Here is a 24,023-nt window from a genome sequence, read left to right as displayed (position 1 = left end):
AGTGCCTTTGTATATTACGAGACTGTTTGGAGCCGGAGCGATCCCATTGTTTGGATGACTGAGGCTGTGGTGTGGACGATGGTGCCTTGAGCACTCACAGGGGGGGGGGGTGGCAGTCACCCTTTGGCCCGTCGACATACCTCAAAGTTCAGTCGACCCTATTTGACACACGACACTGCATTAGTGTTGCTGCGATTTGGCAGAGACCTAGAACAACATTTGAAAATGTTGGCGAGGCGGACGCAGGCCGAGGCGATGCCGGGGCCCTCACAGGCTGTGACACTGGAGCAGCGAGGAGCGCATACGGCTCGCTTGCCCCTGATTGTGTGCTACAGCTCCGTCTCCTGAGTGCGTCGTGAGGATGAAGATGTGTGAACGAGGGCTGTGCCCTGGCCAACTATAGCAAGCCTATCTAATGCTCAGAGGATGTGTTGACCTACATTACCCCTTGTTGAACATCAGCTTTTTCACACACAAAAATAAATAAATACATAGTCTCACATAAACATAAACACACACGCAGCGACCACAAAAAGCCAGCAAACAATGTGCAATCAAAGTGGCCCTCTCAAAGTCTTGCTCCCAATATTCCTCCCTGTAATTACTTGGCCAATTAATGTGTGTTTATTCTGGACACCCATGGATGTGGCCATACGGTGGCTCTATGGGAAATACGAGAGTCAGACAGATAAATCAAAGCTTTGTGCATCTGTCCTTGCATGTGCCAAACATTCCCCTTGTAACCCTCCTCTTTCCCAACTGGGCCCAAATGTGAGACCTTTTCAGAGCCAATCAGGTCAAATCTTTGTTTCATCCTCTGTCCCAATGCACTTGACATTGACAAGATTAATTGCCTTGTGCACTGGGCCGACGTGCTGCCTCCTGGTGTAATGCAGGTGTCAAAAGCTGGCTCTCTGGATTTCCTCAACATGAATTTTCACAACGAGAGAGATGAATAACCTTTTCCATTTTGTTCATCGGAGGGTTAACGAATCCTCCCCCTGCTTGTAAAGTCGCACAGGGTGTAAATCTCACCATTAAACCTCAGCTGTGAGCCCTGCTGACCTGTAAATTCTTCTCTCCGTGTTACTTTCCCATTGAGCCTCATCGGGTCGGGCCAAAACTGTAACTACATATCTACATCACGCTACTGTAGTTACAGTGCTTTAAAAACACGGACCATCAATATGCTCCACAACTGTGTCTCAATGGTTAAATATACGGTTTTATGGGCGATTCGTGTGCATATGTACTGTATATGTCCTATTGAGTGGCGCTAAATTGGACATAAATGGGAATGTTTGTTTTAAAGATTTACTGTATTATTCTCTAAACAGTACGACAAAATTACTTTAGATATGCCAAATGCGTCAAAGTGACCCTCAATTAATGGTAAAGAACATTTGGATCAAGCCTCGATTCACAAATTCTCCTGTATCTCCAGTGCACAATGAATGAAAGCATACTGTATATTCAACACACAAAAATATATGACACACATCAGTGCCACATCAGAGGAAGTCTTGACCGAAAGCCGTAGGGAGAAGTGAATTGAACATATCATTACAGCTGTGCACTGAGCTGGACAACACCGAGCATGGCTGCAGTCAAAGAGCCGCTGTAATGTCATTCATTTACTGTATAACCCAAATCAGCAGCAGCCTCCCATGGAGAACCTCTGGCAGGAAGGCTGGTAATCTCACCAGGGACTCGTTACTTAATAATCTCACCCTGCAGGTGCTCTGGTAGAGGTCAGCAGTGTGTTACAGTTGCATTGCTGTCTGCCTCCACCTACAGAGCAGGAAATCCGCTGGCGAATGTTGCAGTCCCCACACGTGTGGAAGCACATCTCCTTCCCCGTCAATGTCACTGCCAGCTTTGGTCACTGTATACACACCGACGGATCCAAACAGACCTGAGCCAAGTGCATCAGGATATAATATGAATATTAAATATACTGTGGTGGCTCAATTATCTCGAAACCACATTTGCTCGGCCCTGTGGGCAGATACATTCCGGTTACAGCATGCATTTAGTTTTCAGAGAACAGCATACTTTTTCAAACCAAATTAGGTTAAATGACAAATGCTATTGTGCAGCGGGGATACAAAGATTCAGTTTTAAAGTAGATGAATGTTATTGTATCCACTCTGACACTAATGTTTTCACTCGCATTATGCCATCTAGAGAATACGAGTATGACATAGCGCAACATGTGCGTTGTGCAGAGAGGCATCGACCAACATTTTGGTAGTAGAGGAAATGTATAGGGTGAAGGATTTAGTGGTATATAGTGACCTGGGTACTAATGTCCATCACCGGCGACGACCATTCAAAAATCCTCTTAAAGACAAAGAATTTCGTTGTTCACGACTGAAGACCTGACCAAGACCAAAACTGTGCTAGACACGATAGTGAGATTGTTCAGCGCGTACTGCCTTAGGCAAAGCCTTTCAAGGTAGAGGAGGAGGAGGCGGGGAACCCATGAGGCAAAACCTGCAAAAAAAACAAAACAGCGCTGGCTTACGGGAAAAAGACTTGATTTCGAGATTTCATCAACCGGAAAGACAGCGAAGTCAGTGAAGAGGACCTGCTCACTATGTTGATGTGAAAGGCTGAGTCCAATTTCACGGAAACACAACAAATCTCAGCTCTAGGTGATGATACAATCAGGAAATCATCATTTGCAATTTTATATTAGTTTTCTGCTAATAAATTCCCCCGACATGCTCCACACCATCCAGTGTACTGATGACCTTTTGAGACATATTGTGGCACAGGGACAAAGGAACCAAATATATGGAGAAAAACATGCCTTTGGTGAGCTGTCATTCAGCACAGGGCTTGAAAATGTAAACACCACCATCACTTCCAAAAGACAAAATGACCCCTTTCAAAATTTGAACTAGTCCCATGGGCATAAAAACTGGGTCTTGTCCAAAAGTAATTCAGCCAAAACGCGTTTCCTCTGGAGGGGGGGGGGGGGTGGCGTCTCCTTTCGAAATAGGGTGATAAGGTCAGCTATCCGTGACGAGCTCGGAGTAGAGCCGCCGCTCCTTTGTGTGGAAAGGAGCCAGTTGAGGTGGTTTGGGCATTTGGTAAGGAGGCCCCCTGGTTTTCCACCCACAGCCAACTGGGAAGAGGCCTGGGGAAAGACCTGGTACCAGATGGGGAGATTATATCTCCACACTGCACTGGGAACGCCAGTCAGAGCTGGTAGATGTGGCAACGGGAAAAGGAGGCCTGGGGTCCCCTGCTGGAGCTGACCCCGGGTGAGCGGGTGAAGATGAATGAATGACCGGTCCAAGACAAACAGGTCACACCCATGTCGCTTTTAAATGTCCAAGCAGCCGTCGCCAATGTTTGTTACATATTGTGACACGTGAAGAAGCAGAAGTGTGCCTGCACCACAATTACTTAGGTGCATTGATCCGGGACTGTGCTATCAAATGATGTATCTATCAAGCGATGACAGCTGACAAATGCCATGTGACAGCAGTGGAAGTTTTCAGATATAGACAAATTACAATTATCTCTGCCATATACTGGAGCTGGATGAAAGTTTATTTGCTGTCAACAACAAGTGAACATCATGTTGTTCTCTGGTTTCCTTCAACTTTCAGGAGAATGTATACCTTTGCCTCATAACGTCACTATGGAAATCACCCTAATAAAAGGCACCAAACTACTGAGTGGCTTGAGTCACAGGATATAAATGCATTAAAGCTAAACCTTATGCCCCTGTACCCCTACCCAACCATATTAAAACAGTGAAAAACATCAACAAAAATATGTGTGTTTTAGAGAGTACAATTAGTAACAACTAGCATAAATAAAGATACAAAAGAAAAGTTGAAAATGAATAATTGCGGATCTGTCAGACATTGTAATTACCCTGGTGGGAGTCTTGCATAAAGGCTGAAATGGGGGCTAATGCAGCACAGGATGAATAACCTGTGTATAAAACCATATGGGTTCAAATATCTTGCAGCTCCACTCTGTAATGGGTCTTCAAAAGCCATTAACCGCCTGGCTTTTTTTCCTCCCTTTTCTTTCCTCTTCATCTTATTTGGTGTGAAAATGATTTTTCTCAGATTTAAAATCCCGTTTTTAATGCTCCTCCTTTCACTAGGGGATATTGTGAGGCGTAGCCAGTAATGGTCTCAGAGCCTTTTCACCTTTATTGTGACTTTTGTCGCCTCTTATCTTCTTGACATATGAGGGAGGCATCTCGTGTGGCACAGTGTCATCCACCCACATCCACAGCTGAGGCACGCAGACGAATACTTCCATGGGAAACAGGAGCCATTTAACAGAGGAGAGATACTAGAGACAATTGGAAGGCAGGCAGCTGAAAATGTCACATCTCACCATAGTTTTTGGAGCATCAAAGACACCATACTGTACATTTCTAAACCATGTTGGTCTTTCTTACACGATGAAACATACCTGCATGTTTTTTAATGAGCTACAACTCGCCAGTTATCAAACTATTTAACGTCCCGACCGTGGAGACGAGTTCACTGTCTAAGCAAAATGAATGAATAAATAAACAACCATCTATTTTGAATAAATAAATAAAAAAGTGAAGTCATAAAAAAAAAAATCTGTAAGAGGATCTACGATGCATTATTGATTTGATGAGAACACAGACTGAGCGGTGCCACTGTTCTGCTTCCTCTAGGTCGAGCTTCATCATCTCTGCACCAGCACAGATACAATATGTCAGAACAAACTTAGTTCAGCACATCTGTCCCACCTGTGCATTTTCCAAAGCGGGACACAATGGTTTGTTGACTCAAGTAGAGGCCCTCGGGCTGATTGAAGAGGATTTCAAATGTATTGCATATGCATTATTTAGATTTCTGCAAAATGCAACAAAAGGCATCTAAGAAAAAAATAACAGCAGTATGTATAAAGAGAATATATTCATAAGGTTTATGCAATGCTTTGAAAACATTTATTAATAACAATCCCCTGAGCTTGTAGTAAATCAACAGGGCATTTGTTGGTGAAATATATTTAGCAAGGACAAATTTTTCTGTACAGGTATGTTTTTACAGCTAATAGGGCTTAATGTGGTGTTAGGCATGGATTAAAACACCCACCTTGTAATGGGGGATTCCTTAAGGTGATTATTTATTAATCCGCAAGAGCCTACTGAATTGCCCGGCGTTGAACCCATGTCTGCACTGAACCCTCTCACAACACTGTGCCAACCACCAAAGCAGAGTGTGCTAGCACAGCTTGGCATCGCATGAATAAACCAAGCTTGAGGTGTCATTCCTGCGTATTTTGTCTTTAAGGAAGCAGAATGCATTGACAAAGCAAGCGTGGATTCAGTTCTTTTTTTGAGCAGGCAAAAATACCTAATTTGTTTTTTATATGCTTTCTTCCACCAAATCCCACATAATTTTTGTATGAGCACTATACTTTAATATCTAGTCACTGAAATTGATGGATATCAATCAGATCTTTCTCTATACAGCATGCTGTAGCAAAGTAAAAAAAAAAGAAGACAAATGACTAAACTGAAAAAACTAAAACATTCCAAGACTGTTCCCTTTGGAAAGCACATATCTCGGCTCCTCTGCTTCTGGAGGACTGAAGGACAGGGTCAGCCAACAACGACAACACAGAGCTTAGCACATCCCAGAGCACATGATTAATATTTTAGCACAATGCAGTTAGCTCAGGGTACATATCTTTTTTTTTACTGGTGCTCCCCATCTTCTTTTTTGATCTGCTGCAACGTGCCACTGAATCCCAAAGTCATTCACTTTGCCTGTCATTCTGTGCCAGTACCATCTATAATAGATACAACCAAGCCACTTTTTGCCACTATTGATGGCAGATGTGTAATGTGGGGAGAATACCTTCCCATAAGATCATAGATGTGGCTGGACTGGCCCTTACCTTCACCCTGAGATACTGAATTAGATCATCCATCAAGACAATCGTTTAAAATGAGGATTCCGTGACTGTAAGACACGGGGGTCCCAGGGGGGGCCGGGTGGCTGCCCTTGATAGCCGCTCGTGCATATGTTGCTTTGAGATTCAGAGAAGGTTCCCGTGCAAATTGCATCATTCCTCCTCAACATGCTATGCCCTCCACATCTCCTTGGAGTGAATCTAAATGGCTCAGAGTGCTTGTATTTTCCACAACAATAAATTGAAGTAGACAGTGTGAGAGATGGTTTGGCTTAAATCTCCACTGCCAGCTTTCCACTGCCAGCTATTTTATGAAGGTTATGGAGTGGTCAGTCTATGTCAAGATATTCTGTATCACTTGCAGCTTCGGCTCTTTGTGGAACCAATAAGTTTAATGCGTGAACAGGAGTTGCTAATTGGGTGAGAGTCACTAGCTAGCCCCTGATAATAATACATGTCCACTTTCCTGAAATAGGCTGTCAAACTGCAGAAACAGATTGGTCAACAACTCCGGGGCCACATGTGACTCATGGAGCTAAGAATAAGCAGAAACCTTAGCACATCAACAGTCACCATGAAGTCAGCCAGTCATCAAAGACTAGTAAAGGTATTAATAGATCAGAACTGTGTCTTCAGCAACAGCAACAACAGCAGAGGGTCTGGAATGGCCAGCGTAAAGCCCTTTGGCTGATTTACCTTTACAATTTTCCAAAAAACAAAACAAAACAAGGAGTACGTAGAAGAAGCCACATCATTAAACGCAGAGGGACATTCTATTCATCCAAACCAATTAAGTTTATAAGATTCATAGTACAAGTGTGCGCCAGAACAAACGTGGGCACCATTTTTTCAGCCTAATTGATGCTCTGTCCTCTACTTGAGTTCAGGTTAGGTGTGAAACAACACTGAGTTAATTAATTAAAAACAACATCAACCTTCACTCTCCCCCCCCAAAAATGTCTACTCTGAGATGTCTTCTCCTGCATTGTGATGGTCCAAATGAGGAATAATACAATATTGCGTCAGAAAATCCTTTTTTTCACTCATGTTGACACAGGTGACGGTGTTCACACCAAGTCAATAATCTGAACACAGAAGGACACTCACTCCACCTGTTCACACTGCCTTCCAGCTGCCATGTCCGGGGACAATAACATTCTTGCTGTAGGTCTTCCGCCCACCGTAACTTTAGAATGGTTAATAAAACACAATAACTCATATCAAAGTACTTTTGAAATGTACTAGACCTTTTCATCTTGTCTCTATTGTACTATTAGAACCCCTAATGAGTTTATAATACCTTTTGGTTCATGTGTACACAACTTCTGAAGTTTGTGTAACCACACAACCACGATTGTACAGTCGCAGGTGACACAAAACCAAACCCTGGTGTAACGTTTCAGGTGCTTCAGTTCTGGACCTTGTCTCTCTCTCCCAAACCAAGCTCGCCTTTTGGAAACTTAATCATGCGCGTCACCAGTCAAGCCGTCAAGAGTTTGAGACCCGTTGGTCATGAAGCTACTTGATCTATTGTCCCCAAGCCCACCCATCTCTCCTACAAACAACAACAACAACAACAGCCACTCAGCTGTTGTTAGGCCAGGTGCTCTCAGTCCGTACAACCACCGTTCAGGCCACACAACTGGTGGGCTGTTGGTGTTTACTCACCCTTTTGCCCTCTTTGCCCGGTTCCCCTTGGTGACCCGGCACCCCAGTCGACCCCTGGGGACGAGGACATAGAGCGTGGTGAGTTGTGGGTGTTCATGTGGTGTTGCAGGGTGATATTATGACTTGCTGCTGATGCAGACAGAGGTCCGTGCCACATGTGCTCAATGGGCCGGTGGATAAACAGTGGGCTTATTTGCAGTGATAGGTAAGGCAGCAATAGCTTAGATAAAATTGCACGAATAGATTTAAGGTTGTATTTACAGCTGCAGTTTCTATATATTTTTTTATTTCTTCAAGATCCCTTTATTAGGCAATTTTCCGCAACCGCAGTTGATCAAAGCAATTTCCCATTATTCTACACAGCAACTTTACGAAGTACAATTAGTAAGTCGGTCAAGGTAAATACTGAGTAATGATTGGTTCTTGTGCAAACTTACTTAATGTGCCTCAATAATTGCTTGTGGAATCTAATAGTTGTTCCTGATTGCTCGAAATAAAATGTTTGTACTCTGTCCAACAGCAAAAACAGAAGATAATGAGAAACAATTTGTGCATTACCTTTTCTCCTTTGTCCCCCGGGGGCCCCTAAATGAATGTCACAAAAAAACAATTTCTGTTAACAATAAAACCAAAGTAATAACTTGAGTACACAATGTTTTGATACTTTTTATAAAATCAATATCAATGTGGGTACCTGATCTCCTTTGAGACATTCTTTGTCAGCCTAGGAATCAATCGACAGTCAAAAAGCAGTCAGTCAGTGTGAAAACAAGACTCGTGAATCTTTTAACGATGCATGTTTTCCAGGTATAGATAAGCAACACAGTTGCTCAGGAGGTAATTATCTCTGGCTGCGATGACCCAAAGAGAAGTCAGGGCACCGCTTTTACAACTCCCCAGACGCCCCGCCGGCCACTGTCATGAAAGGGCAGACAGTCGTCAATCCATCGGACCCAAGGACACATACGGCATCTCAGCTTTCAAATACAGGCCGAATAATTGGTGTCCTCTTTCAATTGGCATCCCAAAGTTCAACTCTGTTGACTTTTCTTGGAAACAGCTGGAGAAATTGCATTCACAACAGATGTCTTTCACGTTAGACAGAGGCCTCGTGTAAAGACAGAACAATGAAAGAAAATAAAAAATAACAAGAAGCCCGGCACCGCTGAGATATTTGCAGCTGTATCCATAAGAAAGGAGCGACAGCTCTGACCTTTGACACCCTAAATCAAACATGCCTTAGTCTATGCAGTGCTTTTGGTTATAAATACATTATTCATGCACCGTCGTACAGCTTTGGTTGGCTTGTGAGAACAGAGTTTTGACCTTGGGTTGGCAATACAACGCTCAATGCAATTTCCCCCACTAACTGAATAACTTCACCACAACATTTTCTGCTCAAACTCACCATCCAATATACTGGCATCCTATGAGGACGCTTAAAAAAAAAACATGTTCACCTTCGGGTTTGTTGTTTTGCTCGTCTTTATAAATGTAAAACTTGCTTTGAGAGAAAAGCTAATGGACGGCAGCATTGTTCTTTTGGTGTCGTAGGCACAGTGTTGACATAAAAGGGGCAAGCCAGATGCGGTGGCACTCTGTTTTTGTATCACTCCACCAGTGATTAAAACTGGCAGGCAGATCCCCCTCATAATTAGCTACTCACCCGCAGAACACCTTTAATCTCCAGCAGCCGTCAACTCCCTGGCTACAATGTGTGTGTGTGTGGGTGTGTGTTTGCATCTGTGCCCACGTACTCCCTATACGCGATGATAGGGGGACTACACAAGCATCTGCTAGTGCATAGATCTGCTGTCCGCTGATATATGTACCTTCACTCTGTCACATTTCTGTTGTGTTCTCTGTCCTCTCGGTTTTTACAAGACCACAGAGGAAGTGCTAGTACAGCCGGTCCATTACGAGGTAGAAATACACAAATTGTCAGTGTCATTCTCCCCTGGTGTCTGCAAAGAAAAAAAGTCAGCGGGGACATACACCAAAACGTGTGTGTCTCACCCATGTGGGATAGAGCGAGCGAACTACCTGTCAACCTCCGCTCCCACCTTCTTCTCTGCCTGGCTAGTCGCCCTCATCCTTTTTGGCCAAAGTGAGCACTGAGCCCTGTCTATATGCTCATTGTTTCGCCCCATTCCCAGGTAGTGGTAATGTGCACACACACACACACACACACACTGATCACGCTGAGTGCCTCACTTTCCATTTCTGCGTGACAGATGTTTTAACACTGTGTGTAACAGCCGGTCAGCCAAAAGGCGGCCATATGCACGAAGCTTTACAAACTCGGTTAAAGGTTTGAACTTACAGTCGGCCCCGGAGCTCCTGGCAGACCAACATCACCCTGTGAAGGAATATAATGGTTAGTAAAGAAAGTCTTTACACTTTAGTCAACTGCGTCTTTAACATTCTGTTTGGATTAGAAAGGCTACAACTAAACAACATCTGTTTTACTTTTAAACATCCAGCATAAATGTCAGTCATAATGTTTCTCATAAGGACAGAAGGTCAGTTTTTTTACAATGCGCAGCAGTAATATCTCAGTGGGCACTACGGTGTTTGCAGTATGTCTTGAAATAAAGTCTGAGTATTTTCAAAGTGTTAGATGGGCTGAGGTGCCCTTAAATGCATCAGGTCTTAAAATAAACAGCTGTACTCTATAATGTGAATGCTTTGCCGTACAGTATTAACAATGTTCCAATGATCACATTGTTTGGTGACTGTGACATACAGTCAAGTCAAGAAAAGTCACATAAGGGAAGGAGGTTATAAGGTTGATTCACAAGTCTTACACGCTTTTTTTGTCTTTTCAGATAAAACTCCTGTGTCAATGTCCAATATTTTTGCAGTCTCTCCCCTTCACAACAGAGTCCCAACAGTTTTTCATTCAAGCCCTGACTAGAAGATCAGTGATCTTTAGATCTGGCGATACCTGTTTATCAGATGTGGATGAAAGGGAGAAAAACAGCAGTTTGTAGTTCACATCCATTTTTGTTGTCTAAATGAATGTCACAGCTAAGATTTGCCTGCTATGGAATATACGAGGGACTCGTTACTTTATGCTTCCAAATCTGCCTCCCTCCGTCAGTTTCAATACAAACAAACATTCCCTCCACCCGCCTCCCCCACCATCCCATCCGGAAAATAGGATGAAATACTCTGTGATTCTCTGTTGTCTTCACAGAAACACACAGACCTCATTATAACTTCAAGGCTGGCAGATGCAGCATTGCACCTACAATTATGTGATGAACAGAGAGGAAAACGAAAGAGCTGGATATGGCGACTAATTACAGGAAAAAAAACATTTCATCCCATACATGGAAAATAATCCCATTTCGGGGATGAAGAGGAAAGTAAAGTTTAAAACAGACCAACATTTTCTGCATTGCAACGAGAGGTTTGTCTAATACACGTCAGTGATTTGAGTGAAGAGACAATAAAAGAGTAGCGGATAAGAACAAGGTTGTGCATAAAACTCCTCAACTCCACGTGCAGCTTTTATTAAATCCCAGGATTATCAAACCAGTCACAGCCGAGTGAACATGACATACCTACATTCTAGTATTTCTAATATTTGGGACCAACATATTTGAAGTCAAGAGTTCTTTTGAGGAGCCCACAAACAATATGGCAAAAATATGCAATCCACTTCTTTGCTGTGGGCTTTAGCCTAAAAAAACTCTTTGAAGAGAGCAAGATAAAGGGATTCTTTTGAATATTTCTATTACAAACAGCTAACCCTATAAATATACAAATACCCTCCAAATATTATGAATGGAACATATTCTCTGAGCCGGTCTATAAGCTACTCTATAGGACCATCAACATGGCAATAACAATATTCTTTGGCTGGAGTAGCAATCATAGGCAGCACTTCAAACAGATGGGCAAACCTGTTACCGAGGCTACAGCTCATGAAAGTCAAGCAGGTTCCCTGAAGTATCTATTTTCATTTTAGAAAAAATAACAAAAACAATTATGGTGTGCTATAGTTTGGTGCAGTCTCTAAGGCAGACTCACTCACTTTGTTTCCTTTAGGACCAACCGGGCCAACCAGGCCCGGGTCACCTTTTAGAACAAAAAGCATACAATATATCTACAAGGGTCTGTCCTTTTTAGTCCGAGTAAGGAATTCAAAATGGGGTTTAAAAAAGGAACCCAGTATGTGTCACTGTATGCCAGTGTGCTGACACTCAAGTACCTCACGCAGGTGTGAGATGCTCCTGCTAATCTCTAAGTTAATGAGAGAAGAGCGGACAAGGTCCCTCAGCTGAATCTGCTGAGACTCACAAGCATTTCTGCCCCAAAAGCCCTTGTCTGCTTTCCCCTGGTCACGCTTTGGTTTCGGGGGGGGGGACTGTGAACGTCACTGCTTTTACACCCGGGGGTGGAACTGAACTCACACAAGCTCGGGGCAAAGTCAAGCCTCTCGGGGGGGGTGAAATGTGAAAGAGGAGTGACAGCTGAGATAATAAGTGAACGTTGATGAATGAGGCTCGACGCATATTGACAGGCGAAATTTTCAGCCAGCCTTGTTAGGTGTGACACATTTGGGCCGGCAGAAGCATCTGTTGGAGATGGGTAATGGGAAAATGGGGAGCGCGAGTGGTCTGAAAAGTGATTTAGAAATACAATAATATGTCGTGGCTAAATTCAGAGTTACAGGCTATTATTAGCAAATTATATATCTGCAGAAGATGATTACCTGCCTTTGTCACATTAAGTCTGGCTCCGCTGGGGACGTGACTAATGCCTCGCCTATTCCCTGCAAGCCTCACATTAAACGCGACCACTCAGAAAAACAGGAGCCGTGGTCATACTGGTCTAAAATAATGCGGTAACACGTCATGCAGCTTGCCTATAAATTGGGCTTATGAAAACATGATTGTGACATGATTTTATACGTCCATGTGGACCCTCTTCTTTATGCACACAGTCAATGGCAGTTGTCCCGTAGCTGTACACGAGAGCCCTGGTCTTCATTCAAATCGACAGCCTAACCACTTTACTGGGGCCAACGGGCAGAAAGGGGGCCCAGAAGCCAACTCCCCTCTGAGCGATTCCCAGAGCCGTGTCGCAAACAAAGGAGCACGAGGCCTCAGCTGATAACGAGCACGTCAATAACTTCCGGTTCTGTCAGTAACAGCAGAGATTTGGATTAATCATGTGAGAAATTTGCCACCAATTTTGTAATGAGGAGATCTTGTCTTGTTCTTGTGGTGAGAAGTTTCCCGATAAACACGATTTGCTTTTGCTGTGTGGCTGCGTGTGTTTCCCCTTGATATTTTGAGAAAGGGATCGCGATCAGACGTTTGTTCCCAGTCGAGGCTTTGCGTTTGTGACAAGCACATTTGAAACACTTTTAATAAACAAAATGACTACACATTATTCACTTCACCAATGTCGCCATCCAAATACGTCAGCATCATCTATTAAATCATGATGGGAATTCATCCAAAGTGGAGCCGGACGCTGACCGGAGGCAAAGGGAAATGATTATTTATTATATTTGAATATAAAGTGTATAATGTACACAACTGCTTGAAATGAATTCTTTGAGCTGTTCATCCAGTTTAATAATATAATTATTCGTTCTTTCATAAATCATTTTCTCCTCCCCAGCATCCTTCCCCACAGGCTGCAGACACGAGGCAATAGGTTTACATAAGAGTTGGCAGGGAACTGCCATGATTCAGAGTTATTTTTTACGAGGGAAGCAGGTCAATAATAAAAAGACTTCCACCACATATTCAATGTCAGTCGCCTTTCCTGTTTTAAAATTTGACCTAAGTGTATAACTGCTGTCTCTTAAAAGTGTGCCGGACATAAAGGTTTCCTGCTGGTGAATATTGTAAGTTACAAAGGTCAACAAAGCAATTTGGCGTAAAAGCTCCTGAATTTATAAGTGACAGTGGTAACAATGTAACAAAAGCACTTCGTCGACTGACAGCTGAGTGATGCTAAAATCCCCTCACGCTTGCAGTTGTTAATTTACCACAACAAAAGATGCTTTGGCAGAGACAAATTCATGTTTTTGAGAAAAACTTGGCTCAACTGTGATTACTCATAAAATTAAAATACGGCAGCATTGTCATTGATATAACCTGTGGAACTGCACAACATCTGGACTTGTCTGTAGTAATATGCATAATAGCAAACAGTGCCATTAAAAGTGAGCGTCCACTTTTGTTGGCTATGGCTCTTCGCAGTTTTGCAAACTGCATTAAAGCATTAAATCTTATTCAGGGATTTGCAAAATAAATGTACACAAGTTTTTGCTAGTTTGTCCAGATCCCATAAACGTTATCACACACAATGCTCTCAGTATTAATTCAGAGTTTGGGCTTGAATATTTTAACTGCATTTTGGGGTATCTAGCATTAGAGGCAAAAACGATTTCTTTTGACAAATTTCAAGTTTCAATTTTTTCAACTTCAAGAGAGTAGAAATTCAACGTTATTAGCAAGTATTGTATTTAATCAAATTTACACACAACATGCTTTGTTCTTGGCACATTTTTATTTCAATGAACTACTTTTATTCATGTCACTGTGTAGAGATGTGCTGGGATACGGTCTTATCCTCCCTCTCTCTCTTCTGCAGGAAACCAAACAGTTCTCTGTTGTTGTTTTCAGTAAAATAAGGTGTAAGAAGTAATAAAGATAACAAAAACAATTCAATTATTTAGATAGATAGGGAATATATATCTACATTTGAATTATGTTCATATAGTAGTACTTTGGAGGCTGCATCAAAACAAGTGCATATACATTATTAGATGTTTGCGATTCCAGATAAAGTTTCATACTTCAGAGAAGTAGTGAAATCATAATTGCTAATTAAGTCTTGCTGAATTGGGCCAATTTAAAACAGCACAGACAAAGATACTTCGAGTGAGATCGCCATGACTCGGTCGAAGGAAAAGTAGTATGCGAGCCCAAAAAGTGTGAGCACCCCCTGTTCAACAGCCCAGTTAAGATGCTGCCTTCGGTCTAATCCCAATGACGTGAAGGCAGATGTAGAGTTGAAGGCCTGGATATATTGTTAGCTTTCTTTTGCAAACTGTTTACAGGGAAGGACGAAGGGGGGATTAAGGAGGTGGGAATATGCCGGTGCCGGTTGTGTGGCTGTCGTTTCTGCAGCACGAGGTCAGAACACTGCAGGGAGCTGTGTACACATGCCTGCTAATTACACACACCACTGTGTCTTGTCACTCCTGTAGCGGTGAGGCCACAAGACAATCTGGCAACTCCCCGGCACAGGAGCACTAAAGCAAGAGAGACGCAGGGATGTACAAATGCAGTCTAATTATGTTTACTTCTACCAGTTGCCGGCCAGAGCAGCTGCAGGCCAGTGCCCTTGTCTGACAAGAGGTAGATTAATTGCAAGTTTTAGTTACCGTGCACAATTTAATCACCACAACCTGGGTTTGGCCTATTGGGAAGAGGCAAAATTGAAAATGCACCACTTAAATGTATTCGGAAGATTGTGGTGGGGAAATGTTGTAATACTGAGTGACAGGCCGTTAAAGCTCCGTGGAACGGGATCTCTAAGTAACGCAGATAACTTGAGTGCCGGCCTACAAATTCCAGGGAGGTTACGGCAGGAAATGCCCTTTGTGACTTTCCATTTGCTCAGCAGTACACCGCCGCCTACAGCGTGGGGACATAAGACCAATCACATTGAGCGCTGAAAAGAGTAGCTTAATTAAATAAATAAAAAAGATGTCTTTTACACTTTCTAAGGTAACAGAAAAAAAGGGGCCATTGTGTTATGGCATCGAAGGGCTCTGTCAGAGATGCTCTAGATATCATGTTCCACCAGCGTTTCTACATCACCTCACTCTTCAACTGAACAGGAATCCACAAGATAGCATGGTGTGCACTCCCTCTGTCCCACAGGTTGTGTATCTGCAAAGCGATACTAGATCACATGCTCATACACAGCATTCTGGGTTCTCAGGTGTCTGGTCGCGCCTGAAATAACATACTAGCTTTAAAAATGGAATATGAACAAATTGCAGTAATGGGACACATCGGGTGTTAAGAGTTTCACAGTAAATAGGTTAACTGAAACCTTCGAGAAGGATTATTGGTCCAAATCTATATTATTATTGATATACATTGAGAGGTATTTGACTTACTATCTTCTCTACAGAGCAACATTCCATTCAGTAGCTGAGCGTTTTTTCTATTGATCGCAGATTAAATAATATATAGTAGAATATTTTATTCATAAAAACATTATATTAAATTACATATGCGTTATATGTCCACATTTATACTATTAAATACGGCTCCCACAGTTTTACTGGTCTCAAGGTACTATTCAACAGCCAAAACCAGTGTTCCATATCTGCATTGCAGAACAGAACATCTGCAGTCCAGTATTCTGCAAATGATGTCTTTTGGGCATTCTCAAGTCTTTTAGAAGTGATTGCTATAAGTGATTAACCGGTTAAGAAGGGGTATCCTTATTTAGTAAATGAGGCTTAACCTCATTCACTCACTTATGGAGGCACTGGGCATACTGGTTTTAACCCATTAATCAATGATTAAACATTAGGCTAGTGTTGCTTCGAATCATTTATTTTGTGACCTGCCTTCAAATGAATCTAAATAAAGAGGTAAAAAAAATCAAATAAAAACAGAATGGCTATGAAATAGACTAATAATGGCAATGCTAAATCAATGGGATGCTGTGTTGAATCTTGGTATTTGCTTGGTTTTGAGAAGAAGAGGAAATGCTTCAAATGTGACAAACATCAGAAATTTGGATTGGGCTCATTTGCTTAGAAAACACACTAAGGATGAAAATGTCAAATTCTGGTCTCCTCATCTCCTCATTGGAAGCCGGTGGAATCCATATTTCTTCATGAACAACGAAACCCAGAACTAATTGATTGTGAAAGGAGTTGTTCTGACAAACCAACAGAGCATCGTAGTTCCCCTCAGCGCTTTACAGCATTTCACAGTCTCTGAGCTCTGGTTGGTTTTATGGTCCACAACTTTACTGAGCTGTCTCACTCTCCCCGTTCTTATCAGCATCATTCTGCAAGAAATGCAGTAAGAACCTGCTGCATGCTTCTGTAACCTGCCCTGCACTAAATGCTAGAGGAAGGAAGGAAGCGACTCAGCCTGTGAACATATTGAAGCATCTAACTGTAAAGGCGTTGCATAAGAGATTGAGATCATGTCTATTCGCTCTTAACAGCTCTCGCATCAGCAACGTTTGAGCCAGCAACACGCGGACAACGGACAACAAAACGAATGCTGGCAGAGCTCACGGTTTAGCGGTGGGGGGAGGGACCAGAGGAAGGGTACTGAGTTTCCGCATTGACTCCATTAGTCGGGACAGCTTTATCAGCCTTTAACGCCTTATAAGTGTAATGCAGAGCAGCAGTCTTGAGCCAGTGGGGCACGCTCACAAGCGGGACCATGCACTTGAAGCGTGCACAGTGAGCCGTGTTTTGTCAACCAGCTGAATTGCAAATTGTTATATATATATATATATATAGAGAGAGAGAATTACATCTCAAAGTACATTTAGAAGCGAAAAAGTTAAGTCAAGAGTTAGTGGAGACCAAAAGCAGAGCTAAAAGAAGAGTGACTAAAGGACTTGAATTCATGAGACTGGCAGAATATTCAAGATATTGTTTTTTTTTAGATGTCTAAAATGTGTTTCACAGCTGGCCCTGTCAACAGCCGTAAATTACTCCGCTTTTGCCGTGCCAACGGTCATCTACAGAGAGTGATACACTGACTATAGATGAGTACGACCCCACTTAAAAAAAAACAACTATCCCTTGTAAAGAATCACCTTACTCAGCGTCAGATAAAAGCAGAAGCGTCAATGTCATCTCTGTGCTCCCAGACAAAAGCAGGTCCAGGCCATGTTTAACCCCAAAAAGCTCAAAGACGAATGACCGTTGCATGCTATCTGACAACACACATGCTTTTTTTTAGCACTTTTTGTTTACTTGGATTTAGCTGGACTAGACAATCTCACTTCTGGTGACAACATTTCTGTCTTAGCACCACATACAAATGATATCCCCCCCCTAACACACACACACACACACACACACACACACACAAAGAGAGCAGAAGGGAGCGCATCGGCCCGGCAGTAGACCCGTGGTCCACGTTGGCAAATAAAATCACCTGTTGACAACTGGACAAAGGCTTCGAGCAGGTGCTTTTCTTGGAAAAGGCACATCAACACAGTGGCTTCATAGTTCACAAGCTTCCAGCTGTTCCTGCAGTCTTTTGACTGTCCAGTCAACTGAAGCCGAGGCGAAATCAGTGAGCGAAGAGAGAGTTCTGTCACTCTTTCTTCTTGATTGCTGTGCAATCAGTAGCAATCAATGAAATAAACACCCGAGGAATCGTGTTCACTTATGTAACAGTATCCAATACAGTTCTTTTTTATATTAGAACTACAAATCAGTGCATTCTTGATGCAGATGGAGTTAATGTCCAGTTGGGTCTTCTTCATGTTGCCTATAAATAAATAAGCTTTTATACAGGTGACATCAACTGGCTTTTTAAGAGGCCGATAGCTTCCTACTTTGCAACAAAGACAGCAACTGATCTTTGAGTTTCTAATCTAGTATTTTATTAGGGCCTGAGCCGACTGAAAGTCGGGCGAAAGCCCTATTGAAATTGCAAGAATTATTATTATTATTATTAGGGCCTGAGCCGACTGCAAGTCGGGCGAAAGCCCTATTGAAATTGCAAGAATTTTTCTTTTTAGGGCCTGAGCCGACTGCAAGTCGGGCGAAAGCCCTATTGAAATTGCAAGAATTCATTAGGGCCTGAGCCGACTGCAAGTCGGGCGAAAGCCCTATTGAAATTGCAAGAATTTTTCTTTTTCTTTTTCTTATTATTTCGCCACTTCGAACGCACTTTTGGGGACTTTATCATGTTCAAAAACTCTTGAATTTTTGCACGCGCATCAGAAGTGCGCAAAATTGACGTATGATTCGGGTCCCGCATTTAGAGGAGAGAAAAAAGAACTCTCTAGCGCCCCCCAAAGTGGCCGCAATGTTAATTTTTTTTTTTACTTTTACCGATCGACTTGGAACCTTTTCACACAGGTTCTCTTGGATGTGCTGTACACAAAAAAAATTATGGTATGCAAATGCGCCTACCGTTTTATGGCCGCCATTTTGAATTTTGTGAAAAACACGTTTTTGCGAACTCCTCCCAGACGCTTGGTCCGATTCTTACGAAATCTTCGGCAAAATGATCGTTGGCTCGATGCGATCAAAAGTTATTGAAAGAATGTTGATATCTCATTTTTCAATAAAGTTATGGACCAATGAAGTTTGTAGGTTTGTGTCCTGAAAGTTCAAAGGCCTATAACTTTTTTTTTTCCAACCCCCATTTTCACCAAATTTTGAGGACATGTTCACATTGAGTCCTAGAACATCCCCAAATTTTCCCAGAATATTTGAACATTAGGGGGCGCTGTGGTGATTCTGTGTATTTTTGGCAATTTCCTTCAATTTTTGCATTTACAAACGAACGAACTCCTCCGAGAGTTTAAATCCGATCCATTTCAAAATTTGGCAACTGGTTCCTGACACCCTTGGGGTCAAAAGTTATTAAAATCAAGAGTTTTCATAAAACTACCTGGGCGTGAGCTTGCGTGCAGTTTGGACAATTTTGGAAGATTTTTTTCCAAAATGTAAAATGGTATAACTCCAAGGAACATTGATATTTCTGGCTATAAATGTATATTCATGATGCTTGTGTAGGCCTTTAAGTAATGCCATGCAGTGATTTTCGAAAAAGTATAGCGCCACCTATTGGCTTAGGTCAATGCAAAGTTTCTACATTTACATGTCCATTTCCTAGCCCTTTAATCTGATCAACTTCAAATCTGGGAATATAAGACGTAAGACTGTGACGATGGCTCACAGTGAGAATTGGGAGTTTTGGACCAACTTTGTTGCTGTGGCGACGACATATTCACATGAAAGTTCAAGCACATCTTCTGCGCCTCGGCAGACTCCAAAACTCTTGAAAACCTCTGTGAGTATCCTACGTGATGACCTTTACAGACCTGATGTGCAGTTTTGGATCAAAAGTGAAAAATTGCCTCCATTGCGCCCCCTGGAAGATTTTGACGAAGCCCCGCCCGCACCCTGTTTGACCGACAAGTCCGCTGATTTTTTACCAAATGTATTAAAGGGAGACTTAAAAAAGTCTCTGAGGAATTTTCTCTAAAACAAACAGGAAGGCAGTTATAATTTTTTTAGTGTGAATATTTCCTGTATTTTTGGCGGAGAGTGACCGATCCTATTTCAGTGAGTTTTCGAATTTTCAAACCCATCAGAAGGTTTAGCTCTCCTGGTAAGAAACCGCCCCCCCGATCCTATGGTCGTGAGATCGTGTCCCGGCGAAATCAATTTTTTTTTTTCCTCCTCTTTTTAAACGCGTGTCTTCTGATCTAACGAACAAAATGATTCAGTTTACTCTCCTTGCTGAGGTTATGGACTTTGTACACTTAAGAGCAGGTATGTCAAACTCGTTTCAGTTTAAGGCCAGAAACTGCTCCGTGGCCGCGCATACAGCTGACAGAAGAAGGTAAGGCTGATGCAGGACAGCTGGCTCACGGCGCAGCCGTTTGGCAGCGTGTCGCGGGTTTGACATATCTAACCTAGACAAATAACACGGACAGTTCAATATATTTACATCTGGATTTAAATACACGTATTCTGCAACATACGGGTGGAGATGCAAACACGTTTGGTGATGTAAATAGATGTTACGGGGAAATTTTAAGTTAAAGAACTTCATCACCCAGAATTCCCTATTCTTGGTTGACGGACATGCGCAGACTACGTGCGCACAGCCGCGCACGTAGTCTGCGCATGTTCCGGTTTTGTGTTGAACAGGCAAAGTATCACCGCTCCGTATTTTAAACTGCTAACTACACACCTATACTTCAGGAACTATTACTACTATGTGGATGTAAGCAAAGTGTTCTCATTCCCTCTTGGATGTGTGCAGCCAGTGAGGTACGTTTTGTTTAAGGGCTTGTTATATCTGCTCGACGGCACGGACAGCTAACTGGGATAGCGAGTGGAGCTAGCGGCTGCCGGATGGAGCAGCCAGTCAGCCAGCTTGCTAACTACACACCGAGGCTTACGTCCACATGTACTCAACGAAGTGGAAACGCCTTTGACGGTGAGTGATTACGTTTTCCTTGTGCGTTCTCCAGTCTCACCCAGCATACGTCTTTTAGCTAAGCTAACTACGGTAGCTTTACAGCGTCAAAAGACACCTCTTCACGCTATTAACGCCACTTTGTTTACGTTTCCGTGTGCCCTAAATAACTTGGCCCGATTGAATCACTTTATTTACACACTGAGTAGAACCGTGCTCGCAGCAGCTAACTAACTACTTTGTTGTTTAAAAGCGTCAGCTAAATGACACGTAATGTAATGTGCGTCTTCAATGCTTTTCAATATGTTATATATTCATTTCCTTCACAATGAGCATGAATCTAACATTAAATGATATGATTCATATGCCCCTCATTCCAATGAAATAATATACACACGTCAAGCTCATTATGGAGTTGAAACAACAAATTACTAAACTGTAAACAGTTAATATAAGAGAAAAAAATATTGTAATCAAGATAAATGTTTTTCAAAATGTGTGATTAACTAGTTAATTGTCTATAATCTGTTGACAGCCCTAATCGTATTCTGATAATACACCAAATACTACTGTAACTCTCTGCTGGCAGGTCTCCCTGCTGCCGCCATTCGACCACTGCAGCTCATCCAGAATGCAGCAGCTCGACTGGTCTTCAACCTTCCAAAATACTCCCACACCACTTCTCCGCTCTCTTCTTTGGATACGAGTGGCTTCCCGCATGCAGTTCAAAGCATTGGTACTGACGGACCACGCTGTGAATGGATCGGGAGCAGTCTACATCCGGGACATGGTGAAACCCTGCATCCCAACCCACGCACTCCGATCTGCATCTGGCAAGCTGCTTGTTCCTCCCTCACTGAGAGAAAAGCACTCAACGAGATGGCGACTCTTTGCTGTCCTGCTCCCAGATGGTGGAATGAGCTCTCTGATGACATCAGGACCGCAGAGAGCCTCTACATCTTCCGTCGAAAACTCAAGACACACCTTTTTAGACTCTACCTTGACTAAAACACTAGCAAACCGTAGCACTAACAAATGGTAGCACTTAAATTGTACTTATAATGCCACTTATCTTTAACATGTTTTGGGCGGTGATTTATTCAGTCATGTTTAGTCATATTTTGTTTTTTTTACTTGTCAATATGGTTTGGTACATGCCGAGTTAATCAATACACATTCTAAAGTGCAACGTCCATATGTGAATAAGAGTTGTATACGTTTATCATAGTCAACATGGTGTGGAAATATCCCTTATGTAGTTGGTCAATAGGAACTATAGTAGGCAGAAATAACAGCTAAGGTAATTACAGGTGGATATTTCTGGGAATTAACCTTGATTGAGACTGCATCTATGATATCTAAGATATACAGGACAAGAAAAATGCACTGGATGTGTATATGTGTTGAATCAATTATACAGACGCAAACTGGAGAACGAGACAAGTGTTGCTGTGATACTTATTGTGGTCATCGTGCCCGAGACCCGTAACAATTACTCCGCAGGTCTTTTGCAGCGGGGCAACAGCCCGGCGTCGGTGGATTCCGTTCGCGAGGCCGCAGATTCAGGTTTGAATGGAAGCCCCGAGAGTGATTTGTTTAGTCTCTTTAGTCTTTTTTGACCCGCGAGCCCGGCCGACCGCCGCCCCACCCCGACGTGCGAGAATAGGCGAAGGCCCGTTCATCGCTGCTTGCAGCTTTAATTAGGGCCTGAGCCGACTGCAAGTCGGGCGAAAGCCCTATTGAAATTGCAAGAATTCTTCTTCTTCTTTTTATTATTTCGCCACTTCGAACGCACTTTCGGGGACTTCATCATGTTCAAAAACTCTTGAATTTTTGCACGCGCATCAGAAGTGCGCAAAATTGACGTATGATTGGGGTCCCGCAATTAGAGGAGAAAAAAAAGATCTCTCTAGCGCCCCCCAAAGTGGCCGCAATGTTAATTTTTTTTTTTACTTTTACCGATCGACTTGAAACCTTTTCACACAAGTTCTCTGGGATGTGCTGTACACAAAAAAAATTATGGTATGCAAATGCGCCTACCGTTTTATGGCCGCCATTTTGAATTTTGTGAAAAACACGTTTTTGCGAACTCCTCCCAGACGCTTGGTCCGATTCTTACGAAATCTTCGGCAAAATGATCGTTGGCTTGATGCGATCAAAAGTTATTGAAAGAATGTTGATATCTCATTTTTCAATAAAGTTATGGACCAATGAAGTTTGTAGGTTTGTGTCCTGAAAATTCAAAGGCCTATAACTTTTTTTTTTTCTAACAGTCATTTTCACCAAATTTTGAGGACATGTTCACATTGAGTCCTAGAACATCCCCAAATTTTCCCAGAATATTTGAACATTAGGGGGCGCTGTGGTGATTCTGTGTATTTTTGGCCATTTCCTTCAATTTTTGCATTTACAAACGAACGAACTCCTCCGAGAGTTTAAATCCGATCCATTTCAAAATTTGGCAACTGGTTCCTGACACCCTTGGGGTCAAAAGTTATTAAAATCAAGAGTTTTCATAAAACTACCTGGGCGTGAGCTTGCGTGCAGTTTGGACAATTTTGGAAGATTTTTTTCCAAAATGTAAAATGGTATAACTCCAAGGAACATTGATATTTCTGGCTATAAATGTATATTCATGATGCTTGTGTAGGCCTTTAAGTAATGCCATGCAGTGATTTTCAAAAAAGTATAGCGCCACCTATTGGCTTAGGTCAATGCAAAGTTTCTACATTTACATGTCCATTTCCTAGCCCTTATATCTGATCAACTTCAAATCTGGGAATATAAGACGTAAGACTGTGACGATGGCTCACAGTGAGAATTGGGAGTTTTGGACCAACTTTGTTGCTGTGACGACGCTATCTCCGCATGAAAGTTCAAGCACATCTTCTGAGCCTCGGCACACTCCAAAACTCTTGAAAACCTCTGTGAGTATTCTACGTGATGACCTTTACAGACCTGATGTGCAGTTTTGGATCAAAAGTGAAAAATTGCCTCCATTGCGCCCCCTGGAAGATTTTGACGAAGCCCCGCCCGCACCCTGTTTGACCGACAAGTCCGCTGATTTTTTACCAAATGTATTAAAGGGAGCCTTAAAAAAGTCTCTGAGGAATTTTCTCTAAAACAAACAGGAAGGCAGTTACAATTTTTTTAGTGTGAATATTCCCTGTATTTTTGGCGGAGAGTGACCAATCCTATTTGATTGAGTTTTCGAATTCTCAAAGCCATCTG

General features: G+C 42.4%; 1 protein-coding gene across 3 annotated transcripts in view; it reads right to left on the bottom strand.

Annotated features, from left to right (window-relative positions):
• The window catches only part of LOC119214063 (collagen alpha-1(XIX) chain), a 113,220-nt gene that overhangs the window by 44,782 nt on the left and 44,415 nt on the right, over nucleotides 1-24,023 (bottom strand). For all 3 annotated transcript variants that reach the window (XM_037465484.2, XM_062566583.1, XM_062566584.1), the window contains 4 exons: nucleotides 9,923-9,958; nucleotides 8,294-8,323; nucleotides 8,158-8,184; nucleotides 7,600-7,653 (listed from right to left, as the gene is read on the bottom strand). In XM_037465484.2, the coding sequence (XP_037321381.2) occupies nucleotides 7,600-7,653; nucleotides 8,158-8,184; nucleotides 8,294-8,323; nucleotides 9,923-9,958 (147 nt within the window). The remainder of the gene's footprint in view (nucleotides 1-7,599; nucleotides 7,654-8,157; nucleotides 8,185-8,293; nucleotides 8,324-9,922; nucleotides 9,959-24,023) is intronic.

Source organism: Pungitius pungitius, chromosome 13 (genome assembly GCF_949316345.1).
Source record: "Pungitius pungitius chromosome 13, fPunPun2.1, whole genome shotgun sequence".
Taxonomy (NCBI): Eukaryota; Metazoa; Chordata; class Actinopteri; order Perciformes; family Gasterosteidae; genus Pungitius; species Pungitius pungitius.
This window is presented reverse-complemented; position numbering and strand designations above follow the sequence as displayed.